This window comes from Arachis ipaensis, chromosome B2 (assembly GCF_059453495.1).
Source record: "Arachis ipaensis isolate K30076 ecotype BB chromosome B2, ASM5945349v1, whole genome shotgun sequence".
Taxonomy (NCBI): domain Eukaryota; kingdom Viridiplantae; phylum Streptophyta; class Magnoliopsida; order Fabales; family Fabaceae; genus Arachis; species Arachis ipaensis.
The window spans coordinates 49,395,874-49,423,790 of NC_142437.1; the positions used below are offsets into that span (position 1 = coordinate 49,395,874).

The window sequence follows — 27,917 nt, forward strand, 5'->3', positions numbered from 1 at the left end:
TGTGATAATGTCTCTATATAAGAATTTTCGACTTCTTTGAGAAGTGGCGTTGGCTAGGGGTTCTGCCTCAATCCATTTTGTAAAATAGTCTACTCCGACGATGAGGAACTTGACCTGTCCTGATCCTTGAGGGAATGGCCCAAGGAGGTCGAGTCCCTATTTTGCAAATGGCCAGGATGAGGTTATGCTGATGAGCTCCTTTGGTGGGGCGATGTGAAAATTGGCATGCTTCTGACATGGTGGACATGTCTTTAAGAATTCCATTGCTTCTTTTTGTAAAGTTGGCTAATAGAATCCGGCCCAGAGTACCTTTTTTATGAGAGCTTGTGCTCCGAGATGGTTGCCACAGATGCCACTGTGTACTTCTTCTAAGACTTTCTTTGTGTTGGAAGTCGGCACGCATTTTAACAGTGGTGTTGAAATCCCTCTATTGTATAGAGTATTGTTTACGATGGTGTAGTATTGTGCTTCCCATTTAAACCTCTTTGCCTCCTTCTTATCTGTAGGGAGTGTTTCTGTTTTGAGGTAATTAATTATGGAAGTCATCTATCCTTGTTCCAGACCTGTTATGGCTAGGACCTTTTCTTCTTCCGAGATTGATGGGTTCTGCAACATCTCTTGGATGAGGCTTCTATTGTTGCCCCCTGGTTTGGTGCTGGCTAGTTTTAAGAGTGCATCAGCTCGAGCATTCTATTCCCGGGGTATGTGGCGGACCTCTATTCCCCGAGTTGTCCGAGTTGTTCCCTAGTTTTGTCTAAGTACTTTTTCATGGTGGGATCCTTGGCTTGGTAACTCCCTACTATTTGTGAGGTGACTACTTGTGAGTCACTGAAGATGATAAGCTTTTAAGCTCCAACCTCCTTAGCCAGCTTCAAACCAACTAGTAGTGCCTCATACTCAGCTTGGTTGTTTGTGCCTAATTTAAGTGATTTATTCAATCCTTCAATCACTTATTCATATAAATTGCATGGTTTTACTTTCCCTTCCTTATTATGTGATGAATGTGAAAAACATGTTTCCTATGCTTTAAAAGTAATTGTTTTAATTATCCTTTATTTCCATTCGATGCCGTGATTCGTGTGTTGAGTAGTTTTAGATCTTCTAAGGCAGGAATAACTTAAAGGATGGAAAGGAAACATACAAAATTGGAAGGAAAGCATAAAACGGAGTTTTTGAAGAAACTGGCATTGACGCGATCGCATGGACGACGTGGCTGCATGCCAGCGCGAAATGGTAGTGACGCGACCGCATCATTGACGCGATCGCGTGCCTTAAGCGAAACGCATATGACGCGGACGCATGACTAAAGCGACCGCGTGGCAAGGAAAACTCCAAATGACACGACCGCGTGACCCATGCGGATGCGTGACAGAGGCCACGCACCAGAAATTATAGAAAATGCTCCCAGCAATTTCTGAAGCTCTTTTTGGCCCAAATCCAAGTCCAGAAGGCACAGATCAGAGGTTATGAAGTGGGGGAATGCATCCATTCAAAAGAGAGTCTCCAATTAGTTATTTTTCATGAATTAGATGTAGTTTTGAGGGAGAGGTTCTCTCCTCTCTCTTTTAGGATTTAGAATTAGGATTTCTTTTGCTTTCAGGATTATCTTTTTATCAGGTTCAACATCCCTTTCTATTTAGCTTCTCAATTTAATTTATGAATTCTTCTATGTTACAGATTATTCTTTGAATTAATGTTATTTGAGATATTTCAGTTTATTATCGCTCTCTTTTTTTATATTACTGTCGCTTCCAATCTGAAGACATTTTTATTCCAGTAGATTTACTTTTCCCCTTTGGTCTTGGTTAAGAAATCAGTAATTCAGGAGTTATCAAACTCAACATGATCGATAATTGCTATCTTTGCTAATTGAATTGAACTTCAATAATCCCAATCTTTCCTTAGGGATTAACTAGGAATTGAAGATCAACATAATTAGTCACTTGACCTTTTTTTACTTTAAGTAAAGGCTAACTAAGTGGAATTAAGATTCAATCTTCATCACCATTGATAAGGATAACTAGGATAGGACTTCTAATTTCTCATACCTTGCCAAAAGTTTATTTTACAGTTATTTATTTATTTTACAGTCTTTTACTTATTTTAATTGCAATTCAAATCACTTGTTCCTCATCTTCAAAATCCCAATTTACAATCTTCATAACCAATAATAAGAACATACTTCCCCACAGTTCCTTGAGAAGACGACCCAAGGTTTAAATACTTCGGTTATCAATTTTTAAGGGGTTTGTTACTTGTGACAACCAAAACATTTGTACGAAGGGATTTCTGTTGGTTTAGAAACTATATCTACAACGCGACTGTTTTTATAAAATTCTTTACTGGCAAAAATCCTAAGATCAAAATGGCGCCGTTGCCGGGGAACTACAATCGTGTGCCTTATTATTGGTTATTGTAAATATTTTTCTTTTACTTGTTTATTTTTCTTTATTCTCTCCTTTTATTTCCGTTAGCTACTATGAATTCTCACCCCTCTCGCTTTGAGTTTGGTTCTAATATTGTTGAAAGGAGTGAAAGTTATAACAGGAACATGCATCAAGGTCAGAGCAATCAAAGATGGATGGAGCCAAGAGGATCTGATCAACCCTTTAGGCAACAACACCCTCCAAGATATCATGGACAAAGACCATTCTACAATGAATACCAAACCAATAGACATGGTGGACAACCTTGTGGTTACCAACAAGCCCCACCATGTGCTTATAGGCCATCCTCTCAACATAACTTCACACCACCACACTCACAAGCTCCTTTTCACCATTCACTACCATATGATCCTCATCTACCCAAATCCCAATCCAATTACTCCCAAATACCACCACTTCCCCATATACCACGTCCAAATCTATCACCCCAAGAATCAGAGGTTCGCCTCAAGGAAACAGCAGATCAACTTCAAATAACCCTTCATCAACTGGAGCAGGTAGTAAGTTTATTATCTTCTAGACGTTCGAACATTCAAGGACCTCCTACAGCCCCATGTGGACAATCTAAAGAAGAACGTAGCATGAAGGAGATACTAGAAAATCCAGTGAACGAAACAGGGCATGACTTCGTACTGGAACAAGTAAAGGAAGCTGTCATTGTAAAAGAAGAAGAGTTGGTTGAAGACTTAGGAGACGCTGAACTTCCATGGGAATCCAGAGTTATGGAGAATTCTGTCAAAAACATTACAATTGATGCTAAGGAGGATAGTGCACAACTCCCAAAGCAAGTTTTTTATGAAGAACTAGACGGAATAATCCAAGAAGCAAGTTTCCTTGATGATGATAATCTCAAGTCAAGTTCTCCCAGTAATGAACTTGCATCAGCAAGTGAATTCTCTGAGATCGAAGAATCTTTCCCAAGTGAATACGAAGATGATGCGGAGGTAGATTTCTCTCAACCTCCCGTTTATAACTTAAGTGACGAGGAAGACATAGAAAGCTTTGATCAAGACATGGATGCATTTGAAGAAATCTGCAAGGAAGTGAAGAAATTCACCACAGAGCACAAGGGAGTAGAACATACAGAACCACTGGAAACACCTATCCCAAGGCCATTACCACCCAATACAAGCTTCAAGTGGGTACAGTCCTTAACCTTTAGCTTTATTTTCTCACTTGAATATGGTTTGCTTGAAACAGATGGCCAGCTTAGAGCTCTCTGCGGCTTTAAGAGTAAGAGGGAAATGGCTCGTACTCAGAGCTAGTGCAAAAGGTTTAATAAGGTTCCACGCTTCTACTCGAAGTGCACGGATTGGCATCATGATCAATTGAATGGATCTCAGAAAACGTTTGGTCATCGTGGTGAGAATCTAATTTTTAAACCGCCCGGATGGAAAAATATAGATCAAGACGGAAGCGGATTTAAAAGCAAGGTTTGGGATCCTAGAATCTATTCTGACATTCGTCACCCCGGGAGCCTGAGAATCTGTTTGAAGCTGCTCAGAAGCTTTACATGCCTAGTTTGGGACCCTGGAGGCTGTTGGCATTCCAAACATTGGTGGAGATTTCTGGATGAATTTAAGCACAAGCCGCCATAACAGGAAGCTCATCCAATGTCCAACTTAAGGACTTTAACTAAAAGTGCTAGGTGGGAGACAACCCACCATGGTATGGTCGTTTCTTTTTCAGTTTTATTTCGTGTTATTTATTTTTGTTTTCCTTTTCAATTGAACCTGAATATTATTTATTCAGATTGCATACTGCATAATTGCATACCTGCATAAAAAAATCGGCGTAAGTATCCATCGCCCAGAAAGTTGGGTTGGAATCGTGCGGCTATTGTGCGTCACTTGCACAACACCAATCCCACGCCACAGCGTGAGCGACGCGATTGTGTCACATGGATTGCACAACACCCCAGAGGAGACAGAGAGTTGCGTTGAAACGACGCTGGAATTGTGCGATCGCGTCATTCATTATTTACCCATTCCATGCGATCGCATCACTCACGCGATCGCGTCGACCCCCATTCCACCCCAGCCACGCGACCGCGTGCCCCACGCGATCGCGTGGATTTAAATGTATTACCCCCTGTGACGTGAACCCTACCCCATTGCGCCCCCCCAACCCCTTTCTTCTTCCTCCTCCCTGCCAAACCCCTCCCTCCCTCTCTGCCCTTCGCCGCTGCGCCCCCCTACGCCGCCGCTCCACCGTCCACCACCCAGACACTGCCGCCGTGCCACCCCCTTCTCCCTTCCCTCTCTTTCTTCTCTTCTTCTTCTTTTTTCCTTTTCTTCCCTCCACCACTACTGCCCAACTCCATGACCGCCACACCCACCGCGCTGCCGTCACCGCCGCGCATCCAACCGCCACCAATGCTCTCTTCCCTTCCTTCCCCCTACCCACATTACCCCCCCCCAAACCCCCTGCCTCTGAACAGCCCTCACTGCCGCACAACCTCCATCAACCACCGCGTCAGCCGCCACTACCACCATCCCCCAGCCAGCTCTCTGGCCCACCTTCTTTCATACGCCTTCCAGGTTCCGCCAAACGCCACCTTTCTTTCAATTCCTGGTTAATTACATATTTTTCTGTTTATGTTCCTCATTAGGCTAGTTAGATATGCATGTTGTAGTGGATTCTCGGTGGTTAGGTAGCCTAGGATGTGGTTAGTAGATTTAGGCCTGTTTAATTACGCTGTTCGTGCTTCTTGCTTCATAATTTTTACAATTCTGTTGTTGCTGTGATGTTAGTATTGTTCATATGCTGTTCTTATTGTTCATGCTGCTATTATGAATGTTATTTCTTGTTCATACCTAATTGCAGTTTGTTTTAATTCATATGAACTATCCTGCTTACTGTTCATTTTCTGGGAACATCCAATTTTAGCCAGAATGCTGCCCAATTTTCTGTAAACTGTTTTGTTTCCATTCATGTCTTGGTTTTGGCACTTTGAACTCTACTTTACTATGCTTTTACCAAACCAATTCATGAATACCAGGGCAAGCTTTCTTATTCTTTTTGATTTCCTGGTTCATAATCTGCATTTTTTATGTTTAGCTTCCAATTTCTTATTCATCATCAACCTGATTCCCTTGTTTGGATATGTGTTAACTGTAGCTTCTAATTGCGACTGCTTGTTACTTAGAAAATGTTCATCATGCTACTTACTCTAACCCACTTTTTACTCATTCACTAATTTTAACTTCCTAAACTCATTTTCATTCCTAACCAACCTCACCTTTCAAAACATCCTTATTGGTTTTTCACTATTCTCTTTAACCTTCTAACCAAGGCATGATGATAATTTTTCCTAATTAACATTATTTCTAATACATTTTGGATTGTTAATTTTTCTTCTCGGACTTTTCACTCCTATTCAATCCTTAATGCTCATTTACTTAGCTCATTTTCATTACTCCACTGCTCCTTTGCCACTATATGCTTATTTTGTGATTTTCCTACTTGTCTTGCTGTTTTTATTATATCCTGGTTTTTTTTTTTTCAGGATGTCTGACACCCAAAGAAAAGGAAAGGGAAAGGCAACAACTGGCAAACAGAAAAGAGGAGAATCCTCCATGTCCATCCTAGACATCATGCATGATGACTCCTGGCGGAAGAAACACTTTACCCCGCAGGAGACGACTGACTAGCTACTCCCTGCTACTGATCCCATTAAGTTTGCAAACTGATACTGTGAGCTGAAGTATCCGGTGTTTGCAACCTCCAGGAACCTGTACCTAGAGAGGACTCTGAAGATCCCAGAAGAACTCCAGCAATACACCTCTAATCAGATCAAACAAAGAGGGTGGTTCTTCCTAGAGAGAAACCTGACTGAGGTCAATGCATCTTGGATAACGGAATTTTACTGCAATTACTTCAAAACTTCCCTAGATGCAGTAAACCTAAGAGGGAAGCAGATACTGGTCACTGAAGAGGCCATAGAGGATGTTCTGAAGCTCCTGCCTAAATCCGATCAGCTAGATGGTTATCAACAGGCTGAGGAGGACATGCGCTTCATGATATTTGACTGGGATGCCGTCAAGGCAAGGATCACCCTTGACCCGAATGTTCCATGGTTCATGGGTCAGAACACCACCATGCCTAAGGGAATCAAGCGGGCATACTTAAATGATGAGGCTCGGCTATGGCATCAGATCCTAAGCAACTTTATTATGCTGAATACTCACGAGACGGAGCTACCTGCCGCTATGATCACCCTGTTATGGTGTGTGATGGAGGGTAAGGACCTGTACCTGCCACGCTTCATTCGGTACTACATGGCCAGGGTCCACGTCCAAGGCACTCTCCCCTTTCCATATCTGATTACACAGCTTGGCCGTCGAGCTGACGTGCCTTGGGAGGATGCTGATGAGAAGCCACCTGCTGCAGAATGCAAGAAAATTATCCCTCACAGCAGGAACTTTCTGGCTTTGGGTTACAGACCTCCATTCCTAACTCCTACTGATGAGACAGCCACACCATCTGCAGGCCCCTCCTCCTCTACAGCTACCCCTGCTACCATCATTGCACCTCTACCTACCTCAGAGCCAGTTTATCACTTAGTGCACCGCCTGTTTCAGCAGCTAGACCAGATGGAGCGCCGCAACCAACGGCGATACGAGAGATCTGAGCATCGCAGCAAGCAACGCTATGAGCACCTGAAGTTGATGATCTGTTCTAGCAGCGACATCCCCTCCGAGCCTGACACTATCAGAGCCATCTGAGGAGGAGGCGGATGACTACGAGGCAGAGACCCATCCACAGAGAGAGGCTGCACAGGCAGGCACAGAGCAGGCTGCATCACATCAGGAGGCCCCGCATCAGATTCAGGCTACAGACCCTGAGGTTCCTATTCAGTCAGCACCTCCTCTACAGTAGGCAGATCCTCCGACCACCACCATAGAGACCCTAGCTACCCATCCTTCCAGTGATGACACCCCTTCACACCCTGCTTGAGTGAGCATCAGGGACGATGCTTCATTTTAAGTGTGGGGAGGTCGCCATCTCTGGCGTATATTTTTTGGTGAACCACTGTAACGACCCAACTTCCAATACGTCATGATCGTACCAAAAGTAAGGCGTTACTGACCTGTTTTCCTTATTAACTATTTACTATTAAGCCTTTAGTTCGATATCGCGATTCAATTTTAGAAAAAAAATACTAGAAATTTTTGCTTTTGTTAATCAGAATCATATAGCAAACATCACCAAGTAATAATAATCACATAATTATTAATAATAGTAATATTATACAAAAGAATTTAAATAAAATTCAGGTACAACTCCTATCCCTCTGCGTAAAATAAAAACAAAAGTAATAAGGGCGAGGGAATTCTATGAAAATATCCTAACTCAAAAACTTATCTCATAAATAAATATTATAATCGTCCGCAGCTTCAAACTGAGTCTTCGAACCTGTGTCACTGAAAGGGTGGAAGATTTTGGGGTGAGAACAAACCACACGTTTTCAGTAGGGAATGGGAATGCCGTAAAAGTAATGAAATGAAATGCAAATAATTAACATACTCAAGCAAACTATATTTCATCCTAAATCCAAAAGCCTTTTTTAAAAGTTTTTCCTAGACAGTATGAATGATTAAACTGTTCCAAGCATAGGTTCATTAAGTCTGCTGAACCAGTTTAGCTTTTCATACTTTTCTAAACCAAAAATATAAACCAAACACAGTCTTCAGTCCATCTCGTAATTAACCACGGCCCTAAGCCCAAGCAACTCAATCAACAACCAAATCATTACAATCCAACCAATTTTCAGTCACAAACACAAGTAAGAAGGTTCAAACACAACCAAGCAGTTATATCAAGTAAAGCAATTAGCAATTAAACATAACTATTCACATAGGCAAACCAATTATAATATGCACACCCAAACAATGTTATATAAATGCATATGATGCATGCCTGTCCTACTGGCCATGAGCTCATGCGTCGGTTATGTTGCCAGACCCGACTCGGATAAGCGGGATTCAACCACCATCCTTATCCGTAGGTTCCACAAGCAAGCGGGACTAAACCACCATCCTTGCCCGGAACACGCAAGCGGGATTTAAACCACCGTCCTTGCCAAATAATTTATCAATATGTGAGCGGGACAAAACCACCATCCTCACTGCAGGCGGGACAAAACCACCATCCCTGCATAACAGTTTACGCACTGAGCAAGCGGGACTATACCACCATCCTTGCCAGGCCTCATCATATTCTCAATAACATCCACAGTAAATCAGACTCAAAATCTTATTTCAAAAAAAATCATTCTTGGCCCACTTTCAAATTACAAATGTATTCAGTTCACATCTTGCCAAGAACCACTTTTCTTAAGTAAATTTTCTTTTCAAAACTTTCAAACAACTTCATAACCAAGCCAGATTCAAAATCTCTTCTGAAAGACTCATAATCACTCATTTTCAAATCATTCGCTTCATCACTTTGAAATCAAGAGTTATTAATCAACAACCTTGGCAAGGACTCAAGACTTTAGGGAAGAATAACCTGCCTCATTTCTTAAACTCTTCAGAAATTCTCGGAATCATAGTTGCTTAAGTTGAGATAAATTAAAGTAAAGATTTAAAATCAATACCAAAGCATGTAAGCCAAGAGTTCTGAACCAGTTTCAAAACCAAAATTATTTAAGTCCAAAAAAAAACCCAATTTCTTTTCATTCTTAAATCAGAAACTCTCCCAAAGGTACTTCTTTAACCAAACTTCAAAACATAGGCCCCTTCTTATTTAAATCAATCAGGTAACATGAACTTTTATTAAACAGTTTAGCTCAAAACACCAATTTCTTAATAAATCAAGAACCAATTCGTAGAACCTCTCAAGTCCAAATCTTTTTCTAAATCACATTTTAAAACAGAATCGGGATTTTTATGAAAATTCGGCAGCATCTCCCCTAAAACTCGGACCTAACCACCCTTACGGGTTCCCTCTTTCTCAACAAGTCTCCCCCTTTCCTCAACTACTACCAAATAAGAGGTTCTCAAATCAATCAGAAAATTCACAATTTACAATAGCCAACAGTTCGGTCATAACCCACAATTCCCACATAACCCATCAATTCAACTTTCACCTCATCAATTCGTAACTAACTTTCACTTATCATAGGATTCTTTCAAAATTAAACTCAATAAACTAGTATTCCAAGAAACTTGGTGTTGAGGTAATTTGGTCACAATAAAAACTTGTACCATCTCTCTTAAAATTCTGTTATTGTTTCCTAAGAAAATGCAGAAAAACAGCAGCAAGTAGTAAGTTTGATAAATTCCTTAAAAATCCAGTTTTCACCCAATGCCTTTCAAAATTCACGACCTCAAACAAGACTCTTTTAGCTTTTTATTGAATCAAATTCCAGATTAATACCATGTCATATGAAAAAGTTATGAAGTGAGAAACACAGCCAGGTCTTTTAGAATTCGGTTTCCAAAATCCAGCGAGTTATCCATACTCTTTTCAACATATCTACTTGGTTAAATAGGATATTGACATGAAATTTAAAATGAAGATTGTAGACACAAGAAACTTGAAAATGCCGTTGGTTTCAGCTCAAATACTTACCAAAATTGAAAGTTAAGTGAGTTGGAAGTTGGTGCTTCTGCAGTAAAGAAACAGAATTTTCTGCAGAAACCATCAATCTTCAAAAATTCATTTCTCCCAAAATACTCATCAATAAATTCTGAATTTTTTATGAGATGCTCAAAACACAGTAAAGTTTCATGAAAAAATAGTTTCATTCAAGTATATGAGCTGGGATGCTCCCAGAAATTGATTCTTTCTACTGTCATGCATGCAGAAATTCTGCCTTAAGCATTTTCAACAACCTTACTTATCAAAAACCACATTTGAACTTATAACCCTTCCAAAATCACACGTTTAACCTCTTTCCAGTTATTCAAAATTTTCTTCATTGCCAACACAGCCCAAGAACCCAAAATCAATAATTCACACGATGTCAAGTACTTAAGCATCATCAAACCTTTTCTTTTCTACACTATGCCAAGCATAATTTACATATACACTCATCATCATTCAAACACACAATAACTCATCAATTCACACCAGCAAGCTCAGCAACAAAAGTAACACCATTTATTCTATCCCTTACAACATTCAGTACGCACAATCATCAAATCAATCACCAACTACAGTTATAATTCAACTCAATTCCATCCACATCAGAGAAAACAATATCAATTACAACTTCAAACACTCACAACAAAATCCAAAGACATTCGCAGCCTTAACCAGAATTCAATAATCCAATTGAAGCACTAAAACATCATCAAACTTATTCCAAATTTCACAACCTCAAACCAAGCTTATTTCTATCAATTAGTCTCTCATAACAACAAAACTAATTACATTCACAGCAATAATCAAAACTCAATTCATCAGTTATCCATACCACAGCTTTTCAATAATTAACTCGGCATATTTCAATTTAATAAACTATACTAAATTAATCATTAATCACAACAGCATCTAAATTCAATCACAACTCAGAATAATCACAACAACCAACTAATTTCACATGCATTTCATGTCATTCATGTTAATTAAGAAATTCTTAACCTTTGTTAACCATTTGCACTTATCCAATAACTTTGTAGGCATTCTAAATTAAAAACGTTAAATCCCCTACCTCAGTTAGTCGAAATCCACAAAATTAAACGTGACTCCAACTTCGTTCTAACTCGCATCAGCAATAACAGCAGCTCTAACAGTTTCCTGATGACATCAACAGTGTCCCCTATGATAGTTCTAGCAGTAAACAGGGAAAATAGAGATGCAGCACTGAACAAAAATATAGGTTTCCTTAGTTAGAACAGGTGAAAGACATAGGAATAGGATACAAGCAAAGCAAGGATTGAAGCTCACGGTCTCAAAAATGGAGGAATTGGAACTAAATCAATAGCTTCAATGGCAGCTCTTATGGCGGCAGAGGCTCCGGCAACTATGAAAATCACAAGCAGAAGCAGAACAGAGGACAACAATGAGTAGAGGCAAGGACGAATTACATCAGAATCAAAACAACAACTTCGGCGTTTCAACTAGTACCAGCGGCGGACTTTACTCACGGCGGTGGCGACGGAGGGCACAAACGATGGCACTGGAACAACGGCGCAGAACCTTCGCGGTTCTTCCTCTCTGAACCCAGCTCCCAACGGCGACGGTGGCAGAACAGCAACCCAGGAACAGCGGCTCCTCTCGTGCGTCCTCTTCCTCCATCACTCAGCGATGGTGACGCGACTCCACAGAACGGCAGCGACGATGGAGCATGAACGGCGACGGTGACAGGAGGCACAGCGACGCCTTCTTCCTCCTGCTCTTGGCTCGGGCTCGTCTCCCTCCTCTGGCTCCTTCTGCGACGGCATGACTTCAACGGCGATGCTCTCCGCGGCTCCACGAACGGCTGACAGGAAGCACTGCAGCGCGGGCAAGGCTGGGCGACGCTGGGGATGGTGGCGACGGCGTAGCAGGGCCCGACGAACGGAGGCGGCGACGGTGCCAAGCCCCCTCCGGCGACGCTCTTCCCACTTCTCTCGGATCCCACTCTCTCTGTGCTTCTTTCTCAGCTCTGTGTAAATGAGTTTTACGTTTAGGAAAGGAAAGGGGGGAAACTAGGGGTGCGGCTGAGTGTGGTGAGGGAGTGAGGGTTAGGGTTTTCAATTTGGGAAATTAGGTTTCTGAATTGGATTTGGAAATTAGGGTTAGAAATTAGGATTTTATAAAAGAATATGGATAGGTATGAATAGATATTTTGATAAAATTGGAGGGTAGAGTAGTTTTAAAATCAAATATACTCTCTTAAAAATATTTAGAAACATTATTTATCAACATATTGCTAAGTTTAATCAATTGTTTCTAATTTAAAATATAAAATGAACATATTAATCATATTTTTATAAAATATAGTTTTAAACTCAATATTAATTATTCACTTCAAATGGTATAATTTTTCGTTATTTTTCAATCACCAGAACATTAATTTCAAATTGCAAAATAACTAATAATAAAAATTGTACAAAAATATTAATTGACTTAAACTTAAAGTATTTACAAATATCAATCTAATCATTTCTAATAAAATAATTTTTAGGAGTTCAAATTAATAACATAATTCATTCAAAATAGAATTTATTTAAATTAAATTATACAAATCTTTTTATTTTTCAATTATCAAAATTATAATTTCAATATTACCAAATATCTAATAAAGATTATATAAAAATTCTAATTAATTTAAACTCCAATTATGATGAATTTCCATTTAATTACCTTTAGTAAAATAATTTTCTTAAAATAAAATTATCAACAAATAAAATAAATCACAAATAACTAATTATTTGATTTTCAAAAACTAGGGTTGTTACAACCACTGCAGACTCTTTTACTTTATTTTGTTACTTTTCTGTATTTTTTATTTTTATTTTTATTTTCTCAGTACTTATACATTGCTATTTTCATGTATTTTTACTCTATTTTTACATGTTGCACTTTAGTTCATATTTTAGCCATTTAGTTTAGTTGCAATTCTAACTTATTAGTTATAGAAAATGTGGATTAATTAGTATAGTTTACCCTTTTTAGCATAAGATAACTTAGTTTAAATTAAAAGTATAAAAAGGAAGTAAACTAGAGACTTTAACAGAATAAAAACAACCTACACCTAGTATATATAGCATTACATGTTACTTAAATTCACAACATTTCATCAAGGAGAAACACTAGAACTTTAAAGCCATCTTAAGATTTACATTGAGAATAATAGAAACTCTTAATTTTTACTTGCTTGACATATATAACTGATATATGATTTTTGAGTTAGAGAATACACAGCCTGTGAGTTTTGAGCTTAATTGCATGGTTACACTTAAACCATAATATTTTATTCCTGTGTGTTCTGCCATTCTTATTTATTCTGGTGTTCTTTACTTTGTTTTAATCTATATGTCCGATTGTAGAATATAGATACATACCAAGAAAGTGATTGAGGCCATTGTTTGATTCTAGCTCACTATTCCCAAATTAGCCTACCTTTTACATCACCCTTGTTAGCTCCCTTGAGCCTTTAAAACCCCTCTTGTTTTATAACCACATTACTAGCCTTAAGCAGAAAAACAAAATAAAAATCCCAAGTTGAATCCTTGGTTAGCTTAAGATAGAAATTGTGTGTTGTATAAGTAGGGAAACCTATTGGGAGCAGGGGTGATAAAAACAAAGGGAAGAAAGTTAAAAAGAATAAAATAATTCAAAATAAAAATTTTGGGAAGCATGCTCATGTGAAATCAAAATAATCGTATTATCATGTGTAAAAAAAATTTCAGTATTTGAATAAAGGGGATACAAAAGAATTCCCTAAATGCAAAATAAAGCAAATGCACATAGGACAAAATTAAAACTAATGCATGAGCATGTAACATAAAAAGTGGGAAAAATATGGGAAAATAGGTAAAGAAGCTTTGCTTTACAAAATATGTATGTTAGGTGAGATCTTAGACTAATCAAGGATTCACTTATTAGCTCACTTAGCCTTATACATATACCCTTACCTTTACCTTGGCCCCATTACAACCTTAATTAAAGACCTCATGATTTTTGTATGCCTATATTCTATAATTGTTGATTGGTTAGATGAAGAACAAAGTTATGGAAAGTAAGGATAAAAAGAAGAATAGAGTGATTAACCCAATAAACACTAAGTGACTAGAGAGTAAACACAAAATCCAGTGAGGGTTCAATAGCTCATCAACATATATCTCTGCTTAAATTGCTAATTGTCTTGCAAGTCTGTAAAATATTTTTCTTTCCCATCTCAATTGTAAAAGTGCTTTACCATTATCTAAGGTTTGGCTATGTATATATGATTCCTTGAGAATGTGAATTAATTTAACTACATGTGAGTTTTATATACAAGTGAATAAAAATTAGAATTGCATGATTCATTTAGGTAGTTGCATTTAGAATAAATTGCATTGCATGAGATTCCACCACTTCAACCTTACCTTACTCTTTATCTTGGATTTAGCATGAGGACATGCTATTGTTTAAGTGTGGGGAGGATGATAAACCCATATTTTATGATATATTTTGTGCCTAATTTAAGTGATTTATTCAATCCTTTACTCACTTATTCATATAAATTGGATGGTTTTACTTTCCCTTCCTTATTATGTGATGAATGTGAAAAACATGTTTCCTATTGCAAAATTCTTCCTGCTAAATCTGTTTTCTACAGAATGCCTTTTATGGGCTGGTTGGTCCGAACCTGATGATGTGGGCTTGGAAATATGGGCGAAGTCGTCGAGATGTTAGTATGAGAGCATAGGTGAATTTTTCTATTTTTTGATAGTTCAGTTCGGACCCTTGTAATGCTTTGCTGATGAAGTATATAGGTTGTTGTCCACTGTCATCATCTCGGACCTGTGCTGAGGCTATTGCCCGATTTCCTACTGCGAGGTACAATACAAGTGGTTCTCCTTCCCGTGGCCGAGTTAGAATAGGTGGTTGTCCCAAGAACCTTTTGAAATCCTGGAAGGCTTGCTCGCACTCTGTTGTCCACTCAAACCTCCTTCCCTTCCTTAGGGTGGCATAGAAGGGGAGAGATCTTATTGCCGATCCAGCTAGAAATTTGGACAAGGCTGCCAATCTTCCATTGAGTTGTTGTACCTCTTTAACGCTGGTTGGACTCTTCATGTTGAGTATAGCCTGGCAATTATCCAGATTTGGCTCAATTCCTCTTTGTGTGAGCATAAAACCCAAGAATTTGCCAGCTTGTACTGCAAAGGTGCATTTTGCACTACAAGAAAATGGAATATTTGTAACAAAAAATTTGTATCAAATTTAAAATTGTTACAAAAAAAATAGTATTTTGTAATAATAATTAGTGATTGTTACAAAAGAAAAATGTTTTGTAACAACATTACAAGTTGTTACAAAACATGATAATATTTTGTAACAACCTGTTTTATTTTGTTACAAATTATGTTAGTTTTTGTAACGAGATGGTGTTTTGTTACAAAATATTGTAATATTTTGTAACAAAAAAAAATAAGTTGCAAAAATTCAAAATATTTTGTAACAAAATATTTTTTTGTTTCAAAAACTCTAATTGTTTTGTAACAAAACAACTTTCTATTTCAAAAACTCCAGTTATTTTGTAACAAAAAAATAATTTGTCACAAAATTCAATATTGTTTGTAACAAGTTAATTATTTATCCCAAAATATAAGTATATTTTATAACAATTTTTTTTTCAAAGTGTTAAACACTTTAAGAGTAAAAAAAATTGTGTATATATTTTTTTTAAAATAATTTTATTTTATTTCAAAAATTAAAATTTTTTATATGGTGTGTAAGACATAAAAATTTTAGAAGATCTCATTAAGAGCTAATTTAGATTTATTTATCATTAAGTATTTTAATCTCTGAAATTATTCTATTAAAGATAATTAAACAAATTCTGATTAATTGAGTTTAAAATAATTTAAGATTTTATCTGATTTTATAATTATTAAATTATTTTTTATATTTAAATTATAAAATTTAACAAATGTAAAATAATAAGAATTTTATATGATTTGGTTTAAATATTTTAGATTTTAGAATTTAATACTTTAATTTTTATAAACAAAGAAAATTAATTATATTATCTCTAATACTTTAATTAAAATATTTTATTAAAATTAATTTGTAGATTTATGATTAAATAATAATTTTTTTAAGATAAAGAAAGTTAATTGTATTAACATGTATTTTTAATTAGAGTAATTTATTGAGAATCAACAATATTTCTAACTTAAGCATCAGAGTCTCTTGCAGGTACCCCCCACCCTCCAGTGGCCAAGGATCAGCAGTGCAGCTAGTCCAACAAGTCAGGCACAACAGCTCCGGCCGCCACCAGCCAGCCGGACGCGTTATCTCCGACCAGTACGAAAGATCTCATCCGACATCGACCTCCAGTTTCAGGTAACCCTCGAAACATTGGCGCCGTTGCCGGGGAACCTGGAAGTCATCCCATCACCATGGCGGATAACCGTGACAACGACCACGATTCAGATCTAGAAAATAGAACGCCGCACAAAAATGCGGACACCCCACTAGAAGACACCCCAGAATCCAATGGAGACAAAAATACATCTAAACCAGGAGCAATAGAAGCTCTTCAAGATCACTTGAAACAACTTAAAAAAGAAACCCAACAACAACGAGAAATCGGAAAGGATCTACAAAGAGAGGTATGGCGACGTCGAGAGTTGGAAGAAAAATTACAGCAATTAGAAGCCGATCTCAAATCGAAGGCCCCTCGGATCACTCCTGATGAAAGCTCATGTAAAGAACAGGATCCATTCACCAGGGAGATCATGAAAACCAAAATCCCAAAGGACTTTAAACTCCCAGATATGACTTTATATGACGGTACCACAGATCCCAACCACCATATCAGCAATTTCAGAAGCAGAATGTACCTTACCGACGCCACAGACGCCGTTCGCTGCAAAGCTTTCCCAACAACTCTCACGAAGACAGCAATCCGATGGTTCGACAACTTACCTCCAAAGTCCATCTCAAACTTCGACGACCTGGCCAAAAAGTTCCTGGCCCGATTCTCCATCCAGAAAGATAAAGCCAAGCACGCCCCCAGTCTACTAGGGATCAAGCAAGGAGATCGGGAGAGCCTCCGCAACTACATGGAAAGATTCAACAAAACATGCATGGACATACAAAGCTTACCAACAGAGGCCGCCATCATGGGACTCATCAATGGCCTACGAGAGGGACCATTTAGCCAATCTATATCAAAGAAGTACCCTACCTCATTAGACGAAGTACAGGAGCGAGCAGAAAAATACATCAACATGGAAGAAAATGCTCGGTTGGGAGAAACCTCAAAATCTGGGAACACCTACCGAGATAAAGACAAGGAATCCAAAAAGAAAGAAGATCGACAGGGGGAGAAAATCAAAAAGTACCATAATTACACCCCTCTCAGGGCATCCCTGGTCGACGTATACAAAGAAGTCTGCCACACAGAGAAAATCCCCCCAGCGCGACCACTCAAAGGCAAAAGGGGAGGGGAAACTGGAAGGAATATTGTGAAAACCATCGAGTTCGAGGGCACTCCACCAACGAGTGCTTCGACTTAAAGAATATCATAGAAAAATTAGTGAGAGAAGGAAGATTAGATCGATTTCTGGCTACCCGAGATGATGACCAAAGAAAAAGACGAAGGGACGAGGATGACGGACGAACTGAACGATCACCTTGGACACCAGAAAGACATGTCCACATGATACATGGCGGATTTGCAGTAGGAGGGATCTCCAAATCCTCCCGCAAAAGATATCTCGAAAAATTATATCATGTCGAAGGAGAGGAAGAAGCGCTCAACATCCCAGCGATAACATTCACTAAGGAATACGCGTCGGGCGTCATCACAGGACATGACGATCCCATGGTTATCACCATCATATTGGCAAACGCCAACCTACACCGCACCTTAATAGACCAAGGGAGTTCTGCCGACATCTTATTCAAAACAGCCTTTGATAAACTCGGCTTAGAAGCAAAAGAACTTAAAGCATATCTAAACAGTCTATTCGGGTTAGGAGATACCCCGGTTCGACCACTAGGATACATACCGCTACATACAACCTTCGGAAAAGGGGACCAATCCAGGACCCTCAAAATAGATTACATCGTAGTTGATGTAAGTTCAGCTTACAATGCTCTCATAGGTCGGACAACACTCAACCAACTCAGCGCAACAGTCTCGACCCCACACCTATGTATGAAATTCCCAACTCCGAAAGGGATAGCCACGATAAAAGCTGACCAAAAGATGGCACATCGCTGTTATAACGAAAGCCTAAACCTCAGAGGCAAAGGAGAAGAGTTTCATACAATTGAAATGGGCGGAGCCCAGCAACGAGAAGAACTCCGTCCACAACCAGAAGGCGAGATAGAGAAGATTCAAATTGGAGACACCTCGGACAAAACGACCAACATTGGCACGATCCTAAGAGGAGACTCAAAAGAGTTACTGATACAATTCTTACGAGATAATGTCGATTTCTTTGCATGGAAAGCCGCAGACATGCCAGGCATAGACCCTAAGCTAATGTGCCACAAGTTGACGGTCTACCCAGGATCTCGGCCGGTGCAGCAGAGACGAAGGAAACTCAGGCCAGAACGATCCAAAGCTGTGGAAGAACAACTACAAGCACTACTGGAGGCAGGATTTATAAGAGAAGTCAAGTACCCACTATGGCTAGCTAACGTCGTCTTGGTGAAAAAATCAAATGGGAAGTGGCGAATGTGCACCGATTACACCGATCTCAACAAAGCTTGCCCAAAAGATCCATACCCACTCCCAAGCATCGACGCTCTGGTAGATGCTTCCTCCGGATACAGATACCTCTCGTTTATGGATGCATATTTGGGATACAACCAAATCCCCATGTATCCACCAGATCAAGAAAAGACCTCATTCTTAACACCAAAGGCAAACTACTGCTATATCGTGATGCCTTTCGGTCTCAAGAACGCAGGAGCTACTTATCAAAGGCTAATGAATAAAGTCTTCTCAGATCACATCGGAAAAATAATGGAAGTTTATGTGGACGACATGTTGATAAAGACACAGAGCAAAGATACATTATTATCCGACCTGGCTCAAGTGTTCGACACCATAAGGAAGCACAACATGCGACTCAATCCCGCAAAATGCACCTTCGCAGTAGAAGCAGGCAAATTCTTAGGTTTCATGCTCACACAAAGGGGAATTGAAGCAAATCCAGAAAAATGTCAAGCCATACTCAACATGAAAACCCTAACCTGTGTCAAAGAAGTACAACAACTCAATGGGAGATTGGCCGCCCTATCCCGATTCTTAGCAGGAGCTGCGATAAAATCCCTCCCTTTCTATGCTACGTTAAGAAAGGGAAAACAGTTCGAATGGACGACAGAATGTGAGCAAGCCTTCCAAGACTTCAAGGAGTTCTTAGGACGGCCACCTATCCTATCCCGACCACGAGAAGGAGAACCGCTCATATTGTATCTCGCAGTAGGGAACCGGGCAATAGCCTCGGCACTAGTCAGAGAAGACAAAAATGGGCAACAACCTGTCTACTTCATTAGCAAGGCACTACAGGGATCCGAGATGAACTATCAGAAAATAGAAAAATTTGCCTATACTCTTATCCTAACATCTCGACAACTCCGCCCGTACTTTCAGGCTCACACCATTAAAGTTCGAACTAACCAGCCCATAAAAGGAATATTGCAGAAAACAGATCTAGCAGGCAGAATTCTACAATGGGCAGTCGAGTTGTCAGAGTTCGATCTCCAATATGAAGCTCGGACGGCAATCAAATCACAATATATGGCCGACTTTATCGCAGAATTCACAGATGCCCTAGAAACCCCCACAGAATGGAACCTTTACGTGGATGGTTCTTCAAATAAAACTGGAAGCGGCGCAGGCGTGATAATAGAAAACAACCAAGGAACCCAAGTTGAGCTCTCCCTCAAGTTCGGGTTCCCGGCCTCAAACAACCAGGCAGAATACGAAGCATTATTAGCTGGTTTGAAGCTGGCTAAAGAGGTCGGAGCTCAAAAACTCAACATCTACAGTGATACACAAGTGGTTACATCACAAATAACAGGAAGCTACCAAGCCAAAGATCCCACCATGAAAAGGTATTTGGATAAAACCAAAGAACAGCTCGGACAAATCGGGGAGTATAAGATCTGCCACATACCCGGCGAACAAAATGCCCGAGCTGATGCACTCTCAAAACTAGCCAACACCAAACCAGGGGGTAACAATAGAAGCCTCATCCAGGAAATGTTGCAGAACCCGTCAATCTCGGAAGAGGAAAAATTCCTGACTATAACAAGTCAGGACCAAGGATGGATGACCCCTATAGCCAACTACCTCAAAACAGGAATGCTCCCCACAGAAGAAAAGGAGGCAAAGAGGTTAAAAAGGGAGGCACAGTACTACACCATCATAAACAACATCCTGTACAAAAGAAGAATATCAACACCTTTACTAAAATGCGTGCCAACCTCCAACACAAAGGAAGTGCTAGAAGAAATACACGGCGGTATTTGTGGCAATAATCTCGGAGCACGAACTCTCGCCAAAAAAGTACTCCGGGCGGGATTTTATTGGCCAACTCTACAGAAAGAAGCCATAGAATTTGTAAAGACATGCCTACCATGTCAGAAACATGCCAACTTTCACATCGCCCCGCCAGAAGGGCTCATCAGCGTGACCTCGCCTTGGCCGTTTGCAAAATGGGGACTCGATCTTCTCGGCCCCTTCCCATAGGGATCAGGACAAGTTAAATTCCTCATAGTAGGGGTAGATTACTTTACAAAGTGGATCGAGGCAGAGCCCCTAGCCAATGCCACCGCTCAAAGAAGTCAGAAATTCTTATATAGAAACATTGTCACGAGATTCGGGGTTCCATATTCAATAACCACAAACAATGGCACTCAATTCACAGATGCAGGCTTCAGAAAACTAGCAGCCGACTTGAATATAAAGCACCAGTACACCTCCGTTGAACATCCACAAGCCAACGAACAGGCCGAAGCTGCTAACAAAGTCATACTGGCCGGATTAAAACGGAGATTACAAGATGCAAAGGGAGCCTGGGCAGAAGAGCTTCCACAGGTCCTATGGGCATATCGAACAACGCCACATTCCACCACAAAGGAATCCCCCTTCCGATTAGCATACGGAATAGAGGTGATGATTCCAGTAGAAATTGAGGAAGGGTTGCCCAGAGTAGTTCACTACAATGAGGGAGCAAACTCCCAACTTCAGAGAGAAGAGCTCGACTTGCTACCCGAACTCCGGGAAAGAGCTCGGATCAGGGAAGAAGCTCTAAAGCACCGAATGGCTTCCAGATATAATCAAAAGGTAGTGCCGAGAAGTTTTGCAGAGAATTATCTCATCCTAATCCAAAATGATATCAGAACAACTCGACCAGGAGAAGGAAAGCTAGCAGCAAACTGGAAAGGACCCTACCGAGTTGTAGAAGTACTTGGAAAGGGCTACTACAGACTGTCTGAACTTGATAGAGGAGAGCTTCCCACGTCGTGGCACGCTTGCAACCTAAGAAGGTACTACAATTAAGAAGAGATAAAAGATCTCATCATTGGATGCACTCTTTTTCCTGAAAAGGTTTTTTAATGAGGCACCAAGTTGAGACTCAGACAATCCCATATGTATCTATTTGCATTGTTCCTTTAAATAAAATATATTCTTGATATTCTACAAAGATTTCAAGACGCATTAATCTGAAGCATTCATCGTCCGATTATAAAGCAACAGATCGGCAGAAAGTGAAAATGAATTTCACTGCACGATCACGATAAAGACAACCGTCCGATAAAGGTGAAAACACGATTCACCCAAAGGACGATCTAGAGATGACAACCACTTTCTACAAATCGGCAAAGATGAACACAGAATAATGTAAGAAGTTATCAAAAGTGATCTAAAAAAGAACCTGACGAGGTCTTACGGATCGCTAAAATAATAACTTAAAGACTGGTCGAACATTGAGAAGTCGAACCAAGTCAAACCAAGTTATAAGTAAACCCTGGAAAGAGGTCTGGCCAACCCTATAAAAGAGGATTACTTTAACTTAGAAGGGCCCGACATAACAAAGTCAGCCCAAAATGAAAAGTTATCAAAGTAGTCCCTGAAAGAGATCTGACAAAGATCCAAGAAAGAAGACTACAAAAAATAACTTAAGGGAGACCGACATAACCAAGTCGGACTCCTACTACTGAAAAGTTATCAAAGTAGTCCCTGAAAGAGATCTGACAAAGATCCAAGAAAGAGGACTACAAAAAAATAACTTCAGGGAGACCGACATGACCAAGTCGGACTCCTACTACTGAAAAGTTTTCAAAGTAGTCTCTGAAAGAGATCTGACAAAGATCCAAGAAAGAGGACTACAAAAAAAACTTAAGGGAGACCGACATAACCAAGTCGGACTCCTACTACTAAAAAGTTATCAAAGTAGTCCCTGAAAGAGATCTGACAAAGATCCAAGAAAGAGGACTACAAAAAAATAACTTAAGGGAGACCGACATAACCAAGTCGGACTCCTACTACTGAAAAGTTATCAAAATAATCCCTGAAAGAGACCTGACAAAGGTCCAAGAAAGAGGATTACAAAAGTAACTTAAAAAGAGATTAACCTGACGAAGTCAATCTCATACAAACAAGTTATAAAAGTAATCTCTGAAAGAGAGGATTACAATAATAACTTAGAAAGGGACCAACGCAAAGGAACCGGTCACAAATACAGAAAACCGAGAAACAAGTTGGACCCCACAAATCGTAACCTCAAAGGATTCAAGCTACAAACAACAAAATAACCCAAGGAGGTCGAGCCGCAAGATATCACACATCACCAGAAAACAGAAAAATGTCAAATCAAAAGGCATTATATAAAATCTACAAAAGTTGCAAAAGCCTCGAAGGCCAGCAAAATCTAAGGATGGCGAGCCACTTTTTTCGTTTGTCAGAATAAAAGTTGCTAAAAAAGCAACTAGGAAAGTGTCAATAAATAAATAAAAAAGTTTTAAAAAGCCCACAAGCCGGGCCAACTACACAAATTCCTGGGAAAGAAATCAGCAAACATCAGGAGCCTTCTTGGCAGCATCAGGACAAGGAGAAGGAGGACGAGTCTGGAGCGGCACAGCATCCACAGTTCCATCCTCCCGATTCAGGATCTGACAATCCGAGTCGGGCATAGCAGGGGGAACGGAAGAGGTCGGCACTTTGGTAGAGGACACAGGGGGAGGAACAACATCATCATCATCACTCTCATCATCAGGGACAATCTTGCCATCCCTGACTACATTATCCAGGCTAAAAAGGGTGAGTTCGGCCTCGGGAGCAATGACCTGAACTTGCTCCCTCAAGTTCTCATAAGCAGCAGTCACGCTGCCAACAAGATGACTTTGGAGCTCAGCATAATCTTCCCGAACACTGTCAAGCTCCCCCATCAGGCGCATCACCTCCTGATAAGATGAAAGGTAACTCTTCTTGTGCATCAGGATTACGTCCTCAGCCAACCTCAAAGAAGCCGCCGATGACTGAGAACTCGCCTCCTCATTCTTCAAGTCCTTCTCCAGCTTGGCTACCTTCGTCTTAAGGTCCTCCTTTAACTCCTTCATCCGATCAAACTCTTGTTTCGCCTCCTCCATAAACGCCTTAGTAGCGTGGAGAGGGAGATTCTGAGCAGTCCGATATATGGCAGCCAACATATACGCCATCTTCACATGATTTCGGGCCATAAACTCCAAGTGATGGAGGATGGACACATCGTCCATGGAGAGGGCACCGTAAGGACCGATTTGTTGATCCACAAATTCAATAGCATTAAAATCAGGAGCATCGAGGTCAAAGGACTCAGCAGTATTTTGTTTTTTATTGGCAGGAGCAACAGAAGGAGCAGCAGAGGTGACGTGAGGATCTACCAAACGAACTCGGGGTGTAGGGATCACCTTCTTTACCCCGACGGAACTCTGCACTGATGGCTTCTCACGCACTTGGGAGGATCCTTCCCCAGCCGCCTTGGCAGCAACATTCCTGGCAGCAGTCGCCCTTTGTGCCCTCTTAAAAGCTTTCATGGATTCACTATTCTTCATTGCTTCTGCAAATAAAATAGAAAATCAGTTACAAGTCGGACAAATCGGAAAGACAGCTATAAGCAACATACACGGATAATAAAGAAAATACAAAGATACCCAGTTCAGTTTGAAGAGGAGAAGGATTGGTTAGAAATTTCTTTGTGTCGAGATGGGGAGGTTGACCCCAGCGTTCTTCCAGGATAGTCACAAAGGCTCGCTCAGCATCATCCAACATATCCCACGAATACCTGGAGACCCTCACGTCTTTTTGCCATTCCAAGGGAAAAGCAGGTTCGTCATTTTCATCTAGAAAAAAGGGCCGAGCTCCTTCAACAGTTCAGACCTTGAAGAAGTAGTTTTTAAAATCACGGAACGACTCGTCAAACATGGAAAAAACCTTCTTTCCCTGGGTAGAACGAAAGGAGACCCAAGCTGACTTCTTTTTTACCACACCGGGCTTTGTCAAGACAAAAAGATAGAAAAAGAGAGACTGGGAAGCAGGAATACCAAAACCATTGCACAAAAATTGGAAAATTTTAATAAAACCCCAGGAATTAGGGTGAAGTTGAGAAGGGGCAACATTACAAGACCATAACAGGTCGGTTTCAAATTTGGTAAAAGGAAGGGTGATACCCAGCTGACCAAAGAAAAAATCATAAGCATAAAAGAAAGGGCGACCATCAACAACCCGAGTTGAAAAGCAGACTCTCTCATCAGAAGAGGGAGAGACAAGTTCATAGTTCTTCTCATCACCAGAATTACTACAGACACTATGAAACTGCTTAAGTTGAGCACAAAATTCAGAATCAACCAGCGAGACACACATGAGAACCATGGAGTCCACCCAATCGGCCATACCCACGGGAACCTGGGAAGGCATCTCTACAACGTTATTTCGGGAAGACATGAGGTCAACTAAATCCTACAAAAAGAAAAGAAGAATGGATTACTTAAAAACATCTCGGATAGAGGGCAAAACACCACGACGGGTGGATAAACAAAAAGGGAAAACCCCAAGACTCAAGACAAAGGTCTTGGGGCATCCCTTGGAGGCAGTAAACAAAGCAAGGTCTTTAAATTATTTCTACAACCTACATCCCGGCACTCATCAAAATAAAATCCAGAAAGAAAACAAAGGAAGCAAAAAATGCAAAAGGTCCACCCCCCATACAGTTTATCAGCGGAAAAACAGCAAAGGCGCAAACTTTTTATTAATCAAGCAAAAAAATCATCAGCAAAGAGCAAGCATTAACATCGAACACGCCAAGTAGAAATCATCAAAAATGCAAAATTTGACAGAATCAAAAGGAAATCTCCAAACAAAGCGAGGAACAGATGCAGATTCGCTATCGATATCAGACAGGAAACAACCAGAAGCAACAACAAAACCCTAGAAAGCCTCGACAGAAATGCCAAGAGAATGCGTAAAAGGAAGTCAGAGAAAACACATTACAGTGACAAGCAAATACAAGACCACGAAAAAGATCCAAACTTTCAAACATGCAAAATCAAAGCTTCACTAAAAAACTGAAGACGAAGCTATGAAAGAAGTAGGAAAGCTAGTACCAACCTGGAAAAAGTAGCAAAGCTTCAGGGAAATTAAGGATGGAAGACAAAATCCGGAATTGCCTTCTCACAAGCAAAAAGCACAAGTAGTATCACAGAGAGAAACGTGAAACTACAAAACTCCAGGCGAAAACAGAAGCTTCAGAAAATCACCAAGCGATGTCGCAAGAAAAGGTGAAAAGAGGGTGAAAGGAAATGAATAAGTGCGAAAGAAGTTGCGAAAAGGGCGAAGGACAGAAACCGTTTCTTGAATGCAAAATTCAAAAATAGAGAAGTTAGCGGAAACGGGGCAATTAAATGCCAATTAAATGCGGATATTAAAAACCACTTGCATTCCCAAAAAAACGCTAATACAAAAGCGCGCGCTTATAGAGGAAAAACGTTCTACATTCAAAAGCTGCTACAAAAAGGAGTCGACAAAATGCTTGAGTTCGGCTTCGCTACAAGAGGGACCGAAGTTAAGGACTCGACCTCGACAAAAGAAGACCGAGCTCAAGCAGGGGCACTGTTCATACCCTGGGTCGAGCTATCCAACCTGGGATGATTAAACAACAAAGCGACCGACCTCTTCAGGTCAAGCGGACCAACTTCTTCTTAAAGAACTCGGCCAAAATGACAGGAGAGCCCGATAGAGGGCCCAAATAGAGGAACACGACCCAAATCCAAAGGCAATCCAAGCCTATAGAGATGAAGGCGGTTCCCTTGAAAATAAGCTGACTTCACCCAAAATAAGATAAAGTTAAGATAAGATAACTAACTTATCTTATCAGAAAGGTCAGCCCCATCTACTATAAATACACTGGAGCACCCAGGTATAACTCATACTCTGATTCTACATAAAAACCTGCTCAATACCCGTGCTAACTTAAGCATCGGAGTCTCTTGCAGGTACCCCCCACCCTCCGGTGGCCAAGGATCAGCAGTGCAGCTAGTCCAACAAGTCAGGCACAACAGCTCCGGCCGCCACCAGCCAGCCGGACACGTTATCTCCGACCAGTACGAAAGATCTTATCCGAGATCGACCTCCAGTTTCAGGTAACCCTCGGAACAGAATGCAATGCATGAATTTTTGAAAAATGCAAGAAAGAGATAAACATGCAATTGACACCAAACTTATGACTTGACACTAGATTCAAGCAAGAAACATCAAATTATTTTTGGTTTTATGATTTTGTAAATTTTTTTTTTCGGATTTTTCAAAAATTAATTGGAAAAAGAAAAATAAGGACTTCAAAATTTCTAATGAGAATTCCAGAAATCATGCAATATTAGTCTAAAGCTCCGGTCCATGAATTAGACATGGCTTACTAGCCAGCCAAGCTTTCAGTGAAAGCTCCGGTCCAAAACACTAGACATGGCCAATGGCTAGCCAAGCTTCAGCAGATACAAATCAGGCATATAACAGCTGATTAGATGAGAATCCACGGACTCTTGTGATGATAAGTTGAAATATTGGTCCAAAGGATTAGACATGGCTTCACAGCCAGCCAGAATTCAACAGATCATCGTGAAACTCTAGAATTCATTCTTAAAAATTCTGAAGCCATAGGATAATTTATTATTTTTTTTGAAAATTTTTCAAAAATAAAAGAATAAAACAAAAAGTTTGAAATTAAAATAAAATTACCTAATCTGAGCAACAAGATGAACCGTCAGTTGTCCAAACTCGAACAATCCCCAGCAATGGCGCCAAAAACTTGGTGTGGGAAAATCGTGATCGTTCATTCCTTGGTAACGGCGCTAAAAACGTAATACACACATTCATAATCTTAGTTCTTTGTCACAACTTTGCACAACTAACCAGCAAGTGCACTGGGTCGTCTAAGTAATAAACCTTACGTGAGTAAGGGTCGATCCCATGGAGATTGTCGGCTTGAAGCAAGCTATGGTCACCTTGTAAATCTCTGTCAGACGAATTCAAATGGTTATGGTGAATTGATAATTAAAATATAATTAAAATATAAAATAGGATAGAAATACTTATGTATTTCATTGGTGAGAATTTCAGATAAGTGTATAGAGATGCTTTTGTTCCTCCTGAACCTCTGCTTTCCTACTGTCTTCATCCAATCATTCCTACTCCTTTCCATGCCAAGCTTTATGTAGGGCATCACCGTTGTCAATGGCTACTTCCCGTCCTCTCAGCGAAAATGGTCCAAGATGCACTTTCACCGCACGGCTAATCATCTGTCGGTTCTCGATCCTGCTGGAATAGGA

The 27,917-nt window shown here is 40.1% G+C and overlaps 1 protein-coding gene across 2 annotated transcripts; it reads right to left on the reverse strand.

Annotated features, from left to right (window-relative positions):
* Positions 1–7,662: 7,662 nt before the first annotated feature.
* LOC148573916 (uncharacterized) lies at positions 7,663–12,149 on the reverse strand. 2 transcript variants are annotated; one of them, XR_015904801.1, is made up of 4 exons: positions 11,526–12,149; positions 11,346–11,421; positions 11,110–11,261; positions 7,663–7,873 (listed from the first exon to the last, which is right to left on the reverse strand). XR_015904801.1 is itself a non-coding variant. In XM_088503629.1 (4 exons), exons 1-3 carry the CDS (start codon positions 11,694–11,696, stop codon positions 11,111–11,113), a joined length of 378 nt encoding a protein of 125 aa, XP_088359755.1. In that variant the 5' UTR covers positions 11,697–12,149; the 3' UTR covers positions 7,663–7,873; position 11,110. The 2 variants fall into 2 exon arrangements, 1 of the variants encoding a protein (XP_088359755.1); XM_088503629.1 differs by having other exon boundaries at positions 11,546–12,149.
* Positions 12,150–27,917: the final 15,768 nt, after the last annotated feature.